This window comes from Coptis chinensis, chromosome 6 (genome assembly GCF_015680905.1).
Source record: "Coptis chinensis isolate HL-2020 chromosome 6, ASM1568090v1, whole genome shotgun sequence".
Lineage (NCBI taxonomy): Eukaryota > Viridiplantae > Streptophyta > Magnoliopsida > Ranunculales > Ranunculaceae > Coptis > Coptis chinensis.
This window is the reverse complement of record NC_141461.1, coordinates 98316527-98334304: the sequence shown is the minus strand read 5'-3', so window position 1 is coordinate 98334304 and position 17778 is coordinate 98316527. Positions and strand designations below refer to the sequence as shown.

The 17778-nt window shown below is 36.8% G+C and overlaps 2 protein-coding genes across 2 annotated transcripts; one reads left to right on the top strand and one right to left on the bottom strand.

The window, feature by feature from the left end:
- The first annotated feature begins 3006 nt into the window (after window positions 1-3006).
- On the top strand, window positions 3007-4715 carry NST1 (NAC (No Apical Meristem) domain transcriptional regulator superfamily protein). The gene is made up of 3 exons (XM_086564761.1): window positions 3007-3413; window positions 3522-3793; window positions 3890-4715. The coding sequence occupies exons 1-3, from the start codon at window positions 3242-3244 to the stop codon at window positions 4604-4606; spliced, it is 1161 nt and encodes a 386-aa protein (XP_086420887.1). The 5' UTR covers window positions 3007-3241; the 3' UTR covers window positions 4607-4715.
- A 5628-nt stretch (window positions 4716-10343) lies between these two features.
- GIF2 (GRF1-interacting factor 2) lies at window positions 10344-17778 on the bottom strand. The gene is made up of 4 exons (XM_086564762.1): window positions 17579-17778; window positions 15933-16009; window positions 11180-11264; window positions 10344-11096 (listed from the first exon to the last, which is right to left on the bottom strand). The coding sequence occupies exons 1-4, from the start codon at window positions 17645-17647 to the stop codon at window positions 10821-10823; spliced, it is 507 nt and encodes a 168-aa protein (XP_086420888.1). The 5' UTR covers window positions 17648-17778; the 3' UTR covers window positions 10344-10820.

Genomic DNA, 17778 nt, shown 5'->3' with positions numbered 1-17778 from the left:
AGTCTCACGAGAGAGATAATACCGGCTGAAAGGGTTTGAAAAAAATGGTGGTAGCCGCTATGCGTTGAGAGGGGGGGGGGTATTGGGCTATTGTTCTTAGACTTAGTTGTCGGGTTTGGACCGGAGGCTGCCCAATGTAATTTGATGAGTGCCCAATTAAATCACCATTGGGTGACATAATATGACAACAACATACAAGTCATTAGGTAGCTCTATAAAGTGAATCCCAGTGCACCATTAAGTCTTCAAACTATACTCCCGGTTTGTGATCGCTCCGCCAACCCAATACCATGCCAAAACCTTTACATTAGTGCACATGCAATTCCTCCTAAACTTTTCTGCCTTAAGACCACATCATCCCTATAAGTTAGCAATGTTATTATATCAGTATCGCCTTGTAGAGATTGCAATAGAATAAAATTTCATCCATAATCTCAGATTGGTGCATTTTTTTTATAGAATTCATCCATAAAATGTTTCAGGGTTTCTAAGAAACCATCATTAAATATGTCAAAATTTTCGATACTTCTTATCAAACAAAGAATAGGATGAAGAGATATACAATATTGGTGCGTTTTTTTTCTAGAATTCCACAAACGATAATGTTAAACTCAAGGCCCAAAATTTCGATATTGGTTAATATATCGGTGTACCCAAAAACCGGGATATATCGGATATCTCGGTTTTTTTGGTGACCAGTCCAAAGTTTCTAAAATATCAGATATCTCACCGATATATCTCGGATATCTCTGGATATCGATATATCTCGATATTTCGGAAATTTCAATATTAAGTTATTAACAATTGGTCAAAAAGTCAACCGATATATATCGATTATCTCGAATATCGATTATATCGGCGATATAAACTTTCATATCGGAAATTCGATATATCTCGGAAAAAAGGGGTTCAATATTCGTGGATATATGTCGGAAATATCGATATCGGTGTACCAATTTACCGAGATATATCGGCGAGATATCGGATATCTCGGCGATATTTTGGGCCATGGTTAAACTTATATATCATGTCCTTGATCTTGTGTTAGTTTCTTTGTAATGAACTGTTCCGTTGACAAGGTTATATTTGTTCGTCAGTTCATGTGATAATCTGTGTGGCTAATTGTTGTTGTTCCTGTTAATGCTTCAATCTACAGGAACAGTCTTATGTTTTTCAAATTAATAGCGCTTGCACGTTGCACCACATAATTTAACGAAAAAAAATTAAAATAAAGCGCTTTGTCACCTTCCAATCTAAATTGGCATCCTCAGTTCTACATTTAACAAAAGTATATATATATCATTATAAAACAAGCATCGTCCATAATTTGTTATGTTTATGAATGGATTTTACAGGACAAAGAAAATTGCAGTCATTGCCTGAGTGGTAACTGGGTCATTAGTCATAAACAAAAGAAACAAAGGGGCATCTGAGAAATGAAACTATGCAATGTACATATTACTACTCATGATATTTCTGTTATTATGAAAATCAACATTGAGTGAGAAGTTGTAAGTGGAGCCTACACATGAAAATATTTTCACACCCATTATGTTTTTCTTGTCCATTGTCCAACAGAAGCTTGAAAGCGCAATGTCTCCGACCCCATCATATTTCTCACTCTCTCTCCTCATATATGGGCATCTTTGTCGTTGCGGTGGTTGCACAAGTTAAACGAGATGATGGATGGATTTGAATAGAAAGAAAAAGAAAGTGAGCAGAGAGATTCTTGAGGGATAGCGGTGGTTTGAGATGTGCTTTTCCACGAGATTTTAAGGTCCAAGGTCGTAGTTGAGATGGGGGCGTGTCCCCTGCAATACTACTTGGACCTCATGTGAGTCCCACTGTCTTTTTATTATTTTCAATCTATCAGCCAATGTGTGATATTTTTAGTTAAGATATTAATCCGTCTATGTCGAGCCGTATGGTTCTCAAACCACATTCCTCGTGTATCTTCAATAATCACTTGATTAGTTTGTGTGAACGTGAAATTTTCATTCACAAGGTATTGGGTTCCATCCATACCTTGATACGTCCAAGGCGTAGACAAGATTGTACAATATACATTTTAGGTCGGTAAAACCAGGTGCTGGGTTCCACGCCCCATCCTAAAATTAGAGTATATGATCTAGCTACTAAGCATGATATGAATTATCATTTTGGTAATAATTTTGGTGGTTGAAAAAGTAATATTTGTCCAAATATTGAAACTAATTATAGTTGGGAAATCTGCATTTTATTTTATTTTTTGTTAAATATTCAAAACATATCAAGTAGATTCTCAAATCTCAACACAATGGGCAATATATTGCAGCATTTTGTTAAGGGTTAACTAGTATTACCCCCCACTAGATGAGCCAATTAGGATTTCCTTCCTGGAAAATTAGGGTCTCCTCTCTAAATATATGGTAAATTTGGTTTGACTGTTAACTTTCAAGTCAAACAATTGAAAATTACACAAATGTCCTCATTGTTTTCAAAAAGAAAATATTCAATTTTAATTAGGTAGGGCATTTATGTCATTTTCAGTTGTTTGACTTGAAAGTTAACGGTCAAACCAAATTGACCGTATATTCATCTAGTAGGGGGTAACACTAGTTCACCCTTTTGTTAATTACTAGGCTCAAATAGTCAAGTGGCCTTTAAAATTTCATTTCAAGTAGACAAGAGCTAGTACAGTATATGATCTACTAAGCATGATACAAGATGTGGTTGAAACAACAATATTTGTCTAAATATTAACACTAATCTTGGCTGGAAAATCTGTGTATTAAGCTTGTTGTGTAGAATTGCGTCAATTGACAGAACATATCATGCAGATTCTCATGGCGATATATCGCAGCATTTTGTACTATGCTACTAGTTGTATTAATGGTTGGTGGCCATTCTCAAACAACCCCACTCAAAAGTACATCAAACCCTTTTCATGTATTTTTGGACCCGTTTTATGACTCTCTCCTTCCTAACGCACACATCTCTCAACACTTCATGACCTCTCTCATATGTGTGTATATATATATATAAACCCAACATACCACATTCTGTAAGTCATATAAATCTTCACACATCTTCCTTTACTACCGTCTCTTTTTATTTTAAAACTTCTTATCCTGTTCAACATTACATCTGAACCATTATAGCAGTTGATTTTTAAGTACTATAGTTTTATTTAGCACCTTCTGTGGTTTCATTTAGCAAAAAAAAAAAAATACTGATCACGGGCTAGCTGTTGGTGCTCGCCATGAGTATGTCAGTGAACGGTCAGTCCCAAGTTCCACCAGGGTTTCGATTTCATCCCACTGAAGAGGAGCTACTGCATTATTACTTAAAGAAGAAGGTTGGTTATGAAAAGATAGACTTGGATGTTATTCGCGACGTTGATCTTAATAAGCTTGAACCATGGGATATCCAAGGTAGCTAGTGATGATACATGCCTATTGTTACTGTCTAGCTCCCTTTCCGTATATAACAAACTGGTTTAAATATGTAAATAATGCTAATGTTGAATTGGGATTTTGCAGAGAGGTGTAAAATTGGATCTACCCCTCAAAACGATTGGTACTTCTTTAGTCACAAAGACAAGAAATATCCAACTGGAACTCGGACTAATCGCGCAACTGCAGCTGGATTTTGGAAGGCCACAGGCCGTGATAAGATCATTTATAGCAACTTCAAAAGAATTGGGATGAGGAAGACATTAGTATTTTACAAGGGTAGAGCTCCACACGGTCAGAAATCCGACTGGATCATGCATGAATATAGACTCGACGAAACTAGTGCCACTGATACCATTGTAAGACATCTCATAATATGTTTGTCATTGTTATTGTCTAATTATCTCTTCTTTTTTGTCATTCCATTGTCTTACCAATGCTGTTGTATAATTTAGGCCACGAATTCGATGGGAGAGATTGTACAAGAAGACGGGTGGGTGGTGTGTCGCGTGTTCAAGAAGAAGAACCATCACAAGTCTTTAGATAGTCCGAGCAACTCATCTATCACAACCATTACGAAGAGTCAAATGCTTGATTCCCGTAATGATGGAGCCCTAGACCAGATCATTCAGTACATGGGAAGGACTTGCAAGAAGGAATCGGATAGCATCAGCAACGACATGAGGGGTTTAAGGCATTTCGACTCGGTGACTAGTGGAGACAGATTCATGCAACTTCCTGCTTTAGAGAGTCCACCACTCCTTGATCATGCATGTAGTAGCCAAGCATGCTACCACCCCATTGAAGCTCAAATGATGAGAAATTCCGAAACCTCACTTACCAACCAAGGCGGCTCTATTAGCAATCTGAACCCTGTTTATCACACTGGGCAAGGACTTAGTGATTGGGCCACACTAGACCAGCTTGTGGCTTCTCACCTCAATGGCCAAACAGATACATCTAAGCAACTTTCCTGCTTCAGTGACCCCAGTCTCATGTTCAGCACCAGCACCCATGACAATGATTTGCAGTTACCACAAATAAGATCAGCTAACAGACTGTATCAGCATAGCACTCAAAACTTCAACAGTGAAATTGATCTATGGAACTTCAACCAATCATCGTCTTCGTCGTCAGACCCACTGTGCCACATGTCGAATTCCTCTGTATAACAGAACAACTTTACAGATGATATCATAGTAGTTCCCCAAGTCAGATTATTGTTACAACTAATGTGCCAAGTAAATATGTATTTTAGAATAAAAGGGGGGATTTCTAAGATGGGATGGAATTGTCAAACATCATCTTTATTTAATCACTATGTCTTCCATTTAACAATCACTGTCAACAGTGTCAAGGGAATATAGCAAGTCACAGTGCTGGCATGATGTCATAGTACCATTGGTAACATACTATTAAATGTAATCACAAATCAGTAGTTCTACTAACTTCAATGGCTTAATTAGCAAGATAATGAGATGAAGCTCTGTAATAATGGACTTATGGCCTTAATTAAATGATTTAACCAAGATTGACAAATATTAACTCTTAAATAATGTTTGTTTACATCAGTTCTAGTGCAAAATGATGGTTCCTTAATTAGAACAATTATTTTTGTCCTAGTTGGGATATGGAGCAACAATATGGTTCCAAGGTTGACAATAGAAGTACAGGACATAAAATATTAGATGACTGCACTGGATTGAGTGAGCCATGTCTAGCTCTTTTCTACGTGTCTCTACCATGCCAGCTACCGCAATATCACACTCACACATACTAAAAGTACGTATAAAACCAAAAGGGACAAGAAGACATTCATGTTGATTATGTGCAGAATTAAAGAAGTCAATAAAAGGTGTCTGTGTGACTATCATTCCATGCGAGTATGCGACTATGGGAGTATGGGTGGATCGAGATATAGACATATAAACTAACTTGTATACGTAAAATTAATATCTTATAGCTTCGTAAATTGATTAGTAAATATTTTGACTTTGTCAGTTTTTTTTTTTCTAATTTCCAGGCTATATCAGTAGTCTGTGATATATATGTGTGCGCTAGTGTAACTGTGTAATTGTATTGCAGACTCAACTTAAATGAACAGGTTGTCGTCTGATTGTTTAAAGGACATGGGCTCATGACTCCTCTGAACTCTTTGTGACCCAATTTTGAGCTTCGACTCTCAGATTTCTGGTTCTTTCTTAGGTTTACAGATATTATTCTAATAATTAGCTAGGTTCATTTTGAGTTAATCTCAATTCAACTAATATTCTACATGATCAGCCATTTGGTCTAGGTTGTATACATACCCTTTCATTATGACTTATCTTTCCCTCAAGTCTAGGGAAAAAAACCCTTGTCATCTCTTTTTGCCCCTTGGATTAAATTTACTCGATTTCAATCTTCTAACAACAAATAAACTGCATTCAGTTGATTGGAAAGGTACAATGTATAATACACTTTAGCATTGCGCAACCCAGCACAAGGGCGCCGTGTTGATTGTTTTCATTTGTTATTTTTTTCCCTCTCTCTTTTCCTTGGTGATCATTCTCCATGCCCATGTATGGTAAGGTATGTAGCTTCACTGGCATCAGCTTGTGTTACACTATAGGTGAAAGACCCAGACATCACATCTTTTGGCATAATTTGGTATTTTGATCTTTAGTGCATGATTTGAACGTCATAAGATCGATGAGAGTACATAGTATAACCCGACCACCAAATTCACGTGCTAAATTCATAATAATCTATGCATTGCTTCCCTTTAGTGGGATGGACCGCTTTGCCTCAAGGCTCCATCTATCCCCCACAAAGGTGGTTGAGTAGGTGAATTGTAGACATCTTGATACAGTTGAATTTGATTAGGGAATGATATGCTAGAAGATTTATTTTCCTAATTGGAGAAATGATAACAGAAGATTCACCTCATACAGGATTTCGAATTGCAATTTCTAAGCGTCGGATACTCGTTTTCGGGCTCAAGGTCTAACTCAAATTTCTGTTCTCTACACGACAATGAATTTTTGGATTGTCACATTATCACAACTAAAGTCCTTAAGTCCTTATTCTGAGACTCTTTCTAGTCTGTTACGTTCTATGGTCACATATCACCACCACACTTCCTAGTGGAGACTTCTTCAGTTTGTTGTAATACAGTGACATTACACCTAAATGCAAGTGGGTTTGAATCATATTTGTATTTAGTAGTTAGTTTTCAGGTTTTCACAATATGGATCGGACATTATACACCATACTGCTATGTTGCAATCAAAATTATGAACCACATCATTGCATTATTAATTTTGAGGGGCTAAAGGACAAATTATAATTCATATTTTTTTATTTTTTATTTTTTGAAATATTTAGAGGGTTAAAGCAAGCTCACACCGGATACATTGAAGGACCCGAAGGCTTACATTGCCTGAAGGGAACCTAACCCGAAGGCTCTCACTGATGCGCCACTTTGAATAGACCCAACCGCCTCCACTTTATTACGAAGACTTGTTTTCGCTCATCGGCCCACCTATTGCAGCCATAGCTAGTAAATTCGTGGACGGTTCACTCATCGGCCCATCTATCGTAGCCATAGCTAGTAAATTCGTGGACGGCAAAAGTTCGATACAGCAATTATTCGCCTAAGATTTGAAATTTTCAACAATAATACTTTTAAATATTCGGTCCAATAAAACGCTAATGGTAAAAATACGATATACGTGTTTTAAACGGGTATAATACGAATGCATTTCTTTAAAATTCAGCTATATATTTTACATTTAAAACTTTGATATATAAGTATATAACATTTTTTATTTTTATTTTTACAAATTTATTCATGAAAAAATAATACAAATGTCAAATTTTTTGTTCTACTTGCTATTACTAACACATTTATTTTTGGTTCCAACTAAGGCCGACCTGTTTTTTTGAATTTCAAAGATCCGGACATTATAATTCGGCAATTATAAGTCCGGCCCAACCAATTCGCGAATTAAACCGTATTATTCAAAAATTTGTTAACTTATTCGTTTTATTCGCCAAACCTTATAATTCACAAATAATTCGGCGAATTACTAGCTATGATCGTAGCAATACTATGTCTCTAGCCCAAAAGCCCATCACATAATTACACAAGAAAGAAATCCCAACCAACATTTAGTTGGATTTGAACTTACAACTTTTTCCATGAGAAGAGCGGTACACGACCAATTGAGCTAGAAGCTATTGTGTATTATAATTCAGATTTGAAATACGCTTTCATAAATTTTGCTTTCGATTGGAGAATCTGTTGATGAGGTCTTATTCAGAGTTGAGCACCTTAATACCAACATTTCCAAAATGAGTTGGTAGCATCTCCTGTGCCCCGGTTCCTGGTTTTGGCATTTTGCCATAATCCTGATAATAACGATATGTGGAATTAGTAGCTAGTGCGTGCCAAATAATTGAGGCCGCCTTATATGTGTAGGATAGGGCAAAATGTACACGGGCTGCCACTTGATTCCAAAACATGCATACAATTTCTTGAATTTTTAGGGTTAATTAGTATTATCTCCCACTAGATGAGTCAATTAGAATTTCCCTCCACTAGATGAGAAATTAGGGTCTTCTCCTCCCAAATATACGGTCAATTTAGTTTAACTTTTAAGTCAAATGGCTGAAAATGAAACACTTCCACCTAATTAAAATTGAATATTTTTTTTTTTGAAAATAATGAAGGTATTTGTATAATTTTCAGTTGTTTGACTTGAAATTTAACGGTCAATCCAACTTGACCGTGTGTTTAGGGGGAAAGACTCTAATTGGCCATCGAGCGGGAGGAAATCCCAATTGGCTCATCTAGTGGGAGTAATACTGGTTAACCTGAATTTTTATATATACATGACTCATATGCGAGCGTATTATTAGGGATTCTGGTTTCATTCCATTTCTAAACAAGTTCTTGAGAATAATTAGCCTTCCCTACACCGTACCTTGCTTTTATCCTGTCCCTGTAAAGCTTTCCCATGGTGACTAGAAAGTTCCATTAAAGAGGAAAAAGGCAAAGACCTTTTAACTAATAGAAACGAAGTCTCCTCGACACATGTTGAGAGATTTTCACTCTTTACACAAAAAGATTCCCATCAACTTTAGTTATCGTTTGTCCTAGTTATACAATTTGCAAAGTTAGTAATGATATATATGATACAGGCCTTCTTCTTAAACAGACGTGGTGTCTTGGACAGCCTATTTAGTGTCTTGAACATCTTATATAGTGTCCCGTTTAAGAGAATTCCTGTGATATGATATGATCTTTTGATGGAATCACCGTGGAAATTCTGATAAAAATTTAATGTCCCTTAACTGTGCTTTTAAGTGTATGCAAGTGTGTGCGTGTAGGGTGAATTGAAGGGTGCTTACCTCCTACAAACTCATGGTGTTTCCATGTGGTTAGGAATTTAGTAAGATGGAGGCATGGAACGCATAAGTTTTCTTAGAAACTGTTCATCATTTCTAACATGATAAAATAAGAAAGTACAGTAGGAAGTTTTCTAGAACCTTTAAATCAAATTACATTTGCATTGGAATGTGATCATCTAACTGTTTTGCACATAAAACACGTGAAAAGAGGTCTAGAGAACAGAGGGGAAATGTTAAAACTAATAGAAAATTCTATCAGTAGATTGGTGACTCCAAAATTGACTAAAAGTTTAAGCGTACTTTGATCAGTTTGATGTGCTTTTGTGGATTCTCCCACAATACCACATCAGAAATCCTGCTAAGAACCTCCCTACTGTACAAACCTCCACAGTCTCGCGCAGACAGCTTTTCAGATGTGTCTAGATGGGTAATCAGTACGGTGGGGAAATGCTCAGGCGTGTTTTCTATGTTTTGAGGCACACTTGGTAGTGTGGCTCGGAGCGAGTAGCGCACTTCAAAGTACTGCTCCATTGAAAAGGTACTTCACCTAACAAGTTTAGTTTTCAAAGTGCGGTAACTAATTACCTAGCTAGTTGCCTTTGTTATCATTATGCAGTGGAAATTATTAAGAGTTCACCAACAATGATATTCTTCTAATTTATAACCATAGCATCTCAACTTCTCAACTCAACTAACAGAATACATATTTTTTCTCGTGGACCCTGTCGGCAAACCTCATATCTCTAAATGGGCTCCACATCCTGTAGTTCATTAGTTTAGCTTTGATAAGTCTCGAGTCTGAATTTGAGTGTGTTACCAAGGTAATAAAGCTTTTTCTTGTGGTTAATCAGTTGATGCATGGGACCATTTATCTTTTTTCTTTCTTTTTTTTTTTTTTCCTGAAGCTTCTCCAAGTCCTACTATATTCAATATATTAAGTGCAATTCACAATAAAGATGGTTGCAACAGCGAAAAGGTTAAGGTCATAATTTGAAAAGTGAAAAGAAAAATGTTGAAAATACACGATTTTCATCCTTCATCCATCATCCAACGAGCAATCAAGATCATATTACTTTCTCTTGCGTCATTTTTCATGTGTGCGTGTGAATATATAATCTTTTTGTTGATCTTTCTCTACCATCTTTCTTCACTTTTTTCCGAATCCTTTTCATATCTTGCCGAATGGACACGAACTGCGACATTTCAACTAGAGCAGACTGACTTTGAACGCTGAGCTTTCTTAGTTATACACTGATTCTGAAGCCTAAAGCTCGGACTAAGCAGACATACTAATAAGGGGGAGATATTTTACATTACAGGCCCATACATAATATTAAAAAATATCGAAGGCCAGACGTCTATAAAACAAGGAGCAGAGTCGGACCGTTGCCCCTTGAGTGGGTATCTCAAGCGTGTGGTATGTTGATTGCCAAGAATTACTTTTCAGCTAAAACATACAACTTTTTCAGACATCCTCATTTCCAGGAGATAGTAACAACTGCTTGCAAAGTCGAATTTACAAAAGAAGTATTCGGCCATTAAAAAATGGGGGGGGGACGACGACGACGTAAGTTCAGACAAGACCACACAATAAGGATTGCAAATTTATTACAACCCTGTACAATCGGGAATCACTCGTTCTATCAACCACAACAAAAGTTCATGAACCATCCAGGTTCCTTAACGCGTCAACTAGTATTACAAGGGTAAACAAGAAACTATGCTCACTAACCAAAGAAATGCCTAACATATACCTACATTGTCAAATACCCACTCACTTGGCATTTTCTGATCCTTTAGTGTATGGTAGTTCCCCATTTGCACTATTATGCCCAGTTGCTGCACTTCCCTGGACATTACCACTCCCCGCTTCCACTCCATCTTGCTTACCTTCCCGTACATCCACTGGACTACTTGAAGCACCACCACCGCCACTAGGACTAATAGCAGAAGCAGGCCCAACACCACTGCGTGAAAAATCAGTTAAGCCAGTTAGCACCCCAGTCGATGATGGGCCACCACTGCTGCCCCCTCAAGATTACCCTCAGTCTGGATTCCTTGCAACCCATTGTTTACTCCAGGTCGAATGCCCATGTGACCTTGAAGAGCCTGTTGGTGTTGGTGTAATTGCTGCCGTTGATGTTCTTGGAGTTGCTGAGGGTTAAATTGCATGGGGGTCTTGGGTTGATAACCACTGGGTTGCTGCAAAGCTGCCTGAGGATGTTGCATATAATGCCCTCCCTGTTGCATTGCTGGATGTGGTGGCATCTGCAAATGTTGATAGGGATGAGCAAGCAATCGTGAAATTCATGGATACTTGTATTTTGAATCCAGTCAAGTTTCTAATCGACCTGAGAAGGAACTGCTGGTGCTTGGGGTTGGGCATCAGCAATTGCAGCAAGATACATCAAATTCTTCTGAAGCTGAGCTTGGTACCTGAATCATTCAAAGCAGCATGATTGAAATAACGTGAATGTGCTAGTAGCATAAACATGTGGGTATATTGGATATGTTACATGTAAACATTGAAACTAAGCATTTATGTATCTAAAACGGATTATCAAACTGGACTAAATGTGCTTCTTGAAATAGCAAAGGTGCATGTATACCCACAAGAGAGAAGAAATATAGAGCCTTTCATACATGGTAAGTAGGTATAACATACCACTTGAACTGATAAATTTTGAAATAATTACTTTAGTTGTTTTGAGTATTAGAAACGGTGTGGGTCTATAAAACTTACTTTCTAATAAATCACACCCAAAAGACTCACTGAGAACTAAGAAGGCATTAAACAATAGTTCTATACCATTGATATCTAAAAGATAACTACATTCTCTTTAGGTGCACCAGTCGAAGATGAGCAGTACTCCTACTAAAAACCCTCTTAAATATTATGGAGAGGCCCAAGAAACATTTATACTATACTACAAGGCTTCACATATCGCATGTGGAGCCATAACAAACACCTCAACATGCCCCCTCATGTGTGGCATTCCTTTGAGCCTAACTCCTGGACAACACAACTTGGGTGACGTTGAGTCAATGGCCCTTTGGGACCAAGTGCGAAACACAGTAGCTTACTCTGATACAAACTTGAAATTTAGATAAAGAATTATGTCAGTTCATAATTGGATGTTTACATTCAGAAAGCTAATGCTTAAATAGACATATTGAATTACATCAAGATGGAAGATGTGGTAGAAGATTATCGCACATCATAGATATAATAATCATACCATATTAAAGTAGATCAAGAAATATTCTCTTACCATAATAATCTAAATCTACACTATTCCAATCCAATTAACAAACATCTCAACCAACTCCCTTCCCCTTCCCCCCCCCCCTCTCTGGCGTCCAAACCAGTCCCCATCTCTTCATTACGACAATTTCTCTCAAGTTCTGATGTTTGTAGCATACTATGTCAATGACTGCATATGACAACCATAACGTGTGATACATGCCCACAACAATAGAGTTACACATGACACCTACATATTTGAAAAGGAACTCCCTCCATAGACGGGAAGTACATCTAACACTCACTTACACGAGGACAAGCATCTAATACCAATTACTGAATACAGGTGTCCCACGCCTTTAGCCATTAATTAATAATGAAAAGGAAAACAAGACCAAGGAGAGATGGGGGAGGGATTAATCTACAACAGTCTACTGCGATAATAAGATACAATAATATCTCTACTACATAAAGAGAACACCCCTTTCATTCGTCTCTTTAATTAGTTAAGAGGCTATTAACTATAGTTTTTCGTTTTATAGTAAGGGTATTTCTGTAATGCAGTTTACGTTTTACCTAAGTTGGATACGTGTGTTCATATCCGACAGGGGGTCAAGACGCAGTTGGGTCCTTTTCCAAAGTTAACCACCCTAGAGAGGCCCTTTCTGAACTTTGTGAGTCTAGCTCAACCGACCCATCATATGATCTGAAGAAACAAGAAACACCAAAAAGTTTGAATTCACAAAGAGGTGCTGCGGCCACCTGTATTTCTCAATATCCACTTTGAGGATGATTGGCATGATTCTCTCAGGTTCGCCTACCACGGTCTGGAAAAGAAAGCAGGAGTTGACATGGGCAGATCAACCTTCGCCCGCAATTTAGCTACGATAGAACCAACAAGCGGATCAGAGGTGAACTATCCACCTTTTGGAGTTGGTAGCCAAAGTTTACTCCATGACAACATCTGCATTCCATTAGGTTCCGTTCCGCAAGCAGATATACAATTGGCTTCTGCCAACGAAGGACGTTGTTAAGCTAGACCACGTGAAGCACCATACATGCAAGGAAGCGTTAGCAACCGATCAATACAAAGTGTCTGACACGGCAAAATATAACAAAATGAGGTAGATCACATACAATATGTGTCTCTGTCGTGTCCAATACGAACACGTGGATACATATACGACACGGATTAATTTATATGGTGTATCCATGTAACATAAAGTTTTACTAATCTAACATTCTAATTCAGTTTTAATGATCTAATTGTTCTCCCATTTATTGGACTCTTCAATAGACTTGCGATCTCTTTCTCTTTTCTCCTTCATATAATTTGTAATATCTCTCTTTCTCTCCATAAATCCTCCATGCTCTCTTCCATCTCTCAATATGGGTCAACAATCTCTCATAAAGAAAATACTATTTCGTCTCTCAACCCTTACACAGTTACACGCACGTTTTCCCCTCTCTTATTCATTGTATTTTCCACATGTCATCAGATTTTGATAAAACAAAATCCTTTCAACTTTAACCCCATCTTCACCTTAGCAAACTACTGGCGTGCTCTCTAAGGATAGTCACTTGTATTTCAAGGTTTGTGATTCAATATTTGTAATTCATGCTGTCTAAATTGATTGCATTCCATACTTTAACAAGTCACTGGCACACACAGTTTTCTTGTTAGTTGCAGTCGCGACAAGTTGACACAACCTCCCTTTAAATGCTATACAAATTTCTCATTTAAATCCATTCCAACCTATATTTTTTATATCCAAATCCCCAAGCTTCATAATTTGTGTGTTCCTTTCCACAACTGATACACTTCAAATTTCGATCCTTGGTTTGTAGTAATTTGCAAAATTCTAATAATTGTAGAGATCACTCCATAAGGTTAAGAGATTGAAGGACTACAAACGGCTGATGAAATCGCCTGATTTCATTTGTTTTTTTTTTAATACTTCCATATAATTGGATCTAGAAATCCTAAAACAATATGTACTAAAGGACCAGGTATCACACCTACTTGACTCATTGTGAGTTGTTCATTATATTGATAAAGACTTGGAGTTTATATGCCTGAATAATTGTAATTTTGTCATGTTAATTAAAGTTAATGCTTCCTTAATCATTGCATCTACTTTCCTGCAACTATTTGTTGATCCATATGCGCCTCCTGCCTTATTTCTGACCTTAGGAACTGCATATGAAACTGATAGGAATGTTTCACTTGAGTTGATTTATGTTATGTGATATAAGGAAACTCAGTGTCATTGTTATTTAGATGTAATAGTGAATATGGAGTCTAGACAACTATTCCTGACCCGAGAACGGATACACAACTATAAGACAACTGTTCCTGATCCAAGAACAAATACAAAATCATGCCAGAAGTTTCCTAAAAAAATTCAAACATTAGTAGTATTGACGCACTCCCTAATACACTGATCTGACTATTATCAATTTGAAAGTGTTCTTTTATCAATTTCACATTTTATTCCAATTGTGTGCAACTACGCATAGTGACACCACATCAGTAAAGCCAAAATTTATCAACCTTCATTTGAACCTACCATCCTCACAACACAACCCACCCACCCATCCCCCACCCCTCTTTTCTACTTTACTCAGTAATTATCTCTTATTCCTTCGCCATCATTATTTTTATCACGATATAAATCATAACCTCCTCTTTCATCTTCTTAATCTTATATTCATGGATCACACAAACAACGTATTCTTAGTTGAACATATAATTGAACTTTTCAACCATCTTTTTTTTAATGTTAAGTTGATTCTACCTAGATGGAAATTCAAGATCTGTATTATGTACTACGATAAGTTACAGTAACATTGTACACAATCTTGGTCAATGGTCATGGTAAGTCAAATGACAGTGATTCCTAAAAGCTTCATAGTTTCTTAATGCAGGTTCGGAATGTAAGCTGGAAGTCAATTAACAAAAGCTAACTGAGTTTTAAGTTCCATGAACAAATGTCTACCTATCAAGCTAATGAAGAAGACAACACTTTGATTTGAGTTAAACTCATGCTTTTCCATACTATGCCATTGTAATGACAAATAAGCATTCTTGGAGAATTTAGTATTATCCCGAACGAAGTGAGTTTTGGGCCAGGGACGCTTAAACTCACTTGTCCGTCGGTTCGCTTCTTCTTCACAAACACACTTTTTTTTTTCTGAACACTAAAACACTCCCTCTCTCTCCAAACACCACCACCACAAAATCTGTTTTTATCACTCCTTTTCTTCGTTTGGCTCCCACCGTTTTACGGTATACTAGTATAGCTCTCTTTAGTTTACTGTTTACCTTAGTACTTACAGTGTGTTACGGTTGTTTCCGGTCTATTGTTTGTATTTATTTCCTTACCCTGTGATGAACATTTTCAATAAAATATTATACCAATGCATTGTTAATATGGAAATCCTTCTAAATGATTGGGTTAATTTTTGTCCATCACAATCACTTTTGATCGCTAACAGACTGAATATGGCCATAAATTATACGGTTTGTACCAACTATAATGCGCAATGTATTCACGTATAAGGTAGCCATTCTAAATGACTGGGTTAATTGTATTTTATTTTGACATCAGGATCCCTTCATAAATCATTCATCAGGATTCTTTCACTTACAATAGGACTATAGCTATAAATGAACACTCTGTACTTTAAATATATATACTCTTGTGCTTCAGACTATCTGTGGTGCAATGTAACAGCGTAAGGCACGAGTGACGCCATGCCCATTATATAGTGTACATAAAAAGGTGAACAACTAGATACAACAAAAGCTTCGGATGTACTGATACAACTAATGCTAATAAATATACTATCTCACTTACTGAGCACATTCAGCCAATTTTCCAAGGTTCTGATTATCCAATATGGCCAGAATTAGCGTCTTGTTTTCATCCAGATACTGCACATAACAATGAATAAAACGTAGTTAGGCATACAAAACTCCACCAGACAACATAAATAGTTCGTGTTCAGTGCTCCGAACATATGATGGTGCATGCCTCAATTACAGAACTGAAGTTACAATTAAAAATGCAGAAATCAGTATTTTGGGTGCACACTAATCAATGTGGAAAAAATGATACATGGCAAATTAGCACACCACTACAGTCCCTAAGGGGAATTGATACTACTATGCAATGATGCACAAAACAAAGTGATGTAACATGTGTTCCCATGACAAAAAACTCTATTTTGGGCTTAAAAAGAGTTGGGGGAGCTAATAGGACGAGCTCCACCGCAGTTTTGCAATGTTCTACACCTGCTTGGAACTTTCCTAAGACTCACAGTAAACCTACACAAGGAAGCAAATCCTGTCGTTAAAGAATTTTCGTATACGACCCCTAGAGGAGAGCCAGCAAAGGCCAAATGAACAACTAGGAGAGGATTATCTTCTCCAAGCTGCTAAAAAAGTGTCTATTCAAAAGTTCGACTAGGGAAGAAGGGATCCAGCAGATCGTCTCAAGACAATATTGGTAGTGAATTGCTTGGCAAAATCCCTCACAACTGTTGGTGTCACCTTTAGGAAACAAAGAATAGTATCCTTTACAGAATCTGGGTTATAAATGTACCCTACTAACTGAGAACCCATCTTCCGAATTTGAAGTGTTTCAAAAGCAGTATGGATAACTTGAGTGGGACAAGGAGTGTAACCAGAATAAGGAGCTACCCAAGGAAGATAGTCAGCACAAGACAATGCTATGTAAGCAACTTCTCAAACCCAAGGAGGATGAAGCACTTTCTAACTGTGGGAAATGAAACACACTTTCGAAAATAAGAAACAGACTCCCCAACAAACAAAAAATCTTGGACTATAAGAGATATCTGACAGTGTTGAGCAAATTTTGGGTATCATAAGCAAAAATCCTTAGATTATAACTCTTCCAAATTGCATCAACTTGTGGATCAACTTACAAGAGATGCTAGTGTTTCATAATACATGAATACTGTTGTCTCAAGCAAATGGATGTAAACTAATAACATACAGTACTACAAAAGAGGTATAAAATAAGTCTCGACTCCTACCCATCTTCAACTTCAATGTTCTAAACATGACATAGGCAAAAACAAACTTTCCACAGCTTCAAGTCCAATCCAATCCACATTTTCTAGACCACATTCGATTATTCCCCTCTCGACAAAATGCCCCAAGCTCATATTCCCTACTTTCTGAATCCAATTTAATAAAGTTTCATTCTTTTTCCATTTACCACAAATCCCAACATTTCAATCACTAATTCCAAACCATAATTACTATAATAACAACAACAGTAACCAAAATTTCATACATTTCAAGAAATTTATCAACAAAAATGAATCACCCAAATGCTATAAATACATTAATTGAATAAAAACACGTGATCAAATTATTCATAACAAACATAAACAACTAATTTCATAATTAAAGAAAACAAAACAGAAAATTTAAAAAAAAAAAAAAAAAAAAAAAAGGGAGGGGGAAAGAAATAACCTTTTGAATTTGTTCAGTTGTGATATTAGTGGGAGAGAATTGTTGTTGAATGGGCAGAGATTGCTGCATCTTCTTTTTCTTCTTCTTCTTTTTTTTTTTTTTCAAATTTGAGGAAATGTTTCAAAACCCTAAATACACTTTTTTCTTCTTCTTTGTTTTTTTTTTGTTTTTTGTTTTTTTTTCTCTGGTCCCGTTGTATT

Excerpts from the sequence above, each read along its gene's own strand:
- GIF2 (XM_086564762.1), bottom strand. The coding sequence starts at position 17,647 with ATGCAGCAATCTCTGCCCATTCAACAACAATTCTCTCCCACTAATATC. Across the intron at positions 16,010-17,578 it reads CAACTGAACAAATTCAAAAG|TATCTGGATGAAAACAAGAC; the intron begins GTTATTTCTTTC and ends TGTTATGTGCAG. Across the intron at positions 11,265-15,932 it reads AAATTGGCTGAATGTGCTCA|GTACCAAGCTCAGCTTCAGA; the intron begins GTAAGTGAGATA and ends TGAATGATTCAG.
- NST1 (XM_086564761.1), top strand. The coding sequence starts at position 3,242 with ATGAGTATGTCAGTGAACGGTCAGTCCCAAGTTCCACCAGGGTTTCGA. Across the intron at positions 3,414-3,521 it reads TGAACCATGGGATATCCAAG|AGAGGTGTAAAATTGGATCT; the intron begins GTAGCTAGTGAT and ends GGGATTTTGCAG. Across the intron at positions 3,794-3,889 it reads CTAGTGCCACTGATACCATT|GCCACGAATTCGATGGGAGA; the intron begins GTAAGACATCTC and ends TGTATAATTTAG.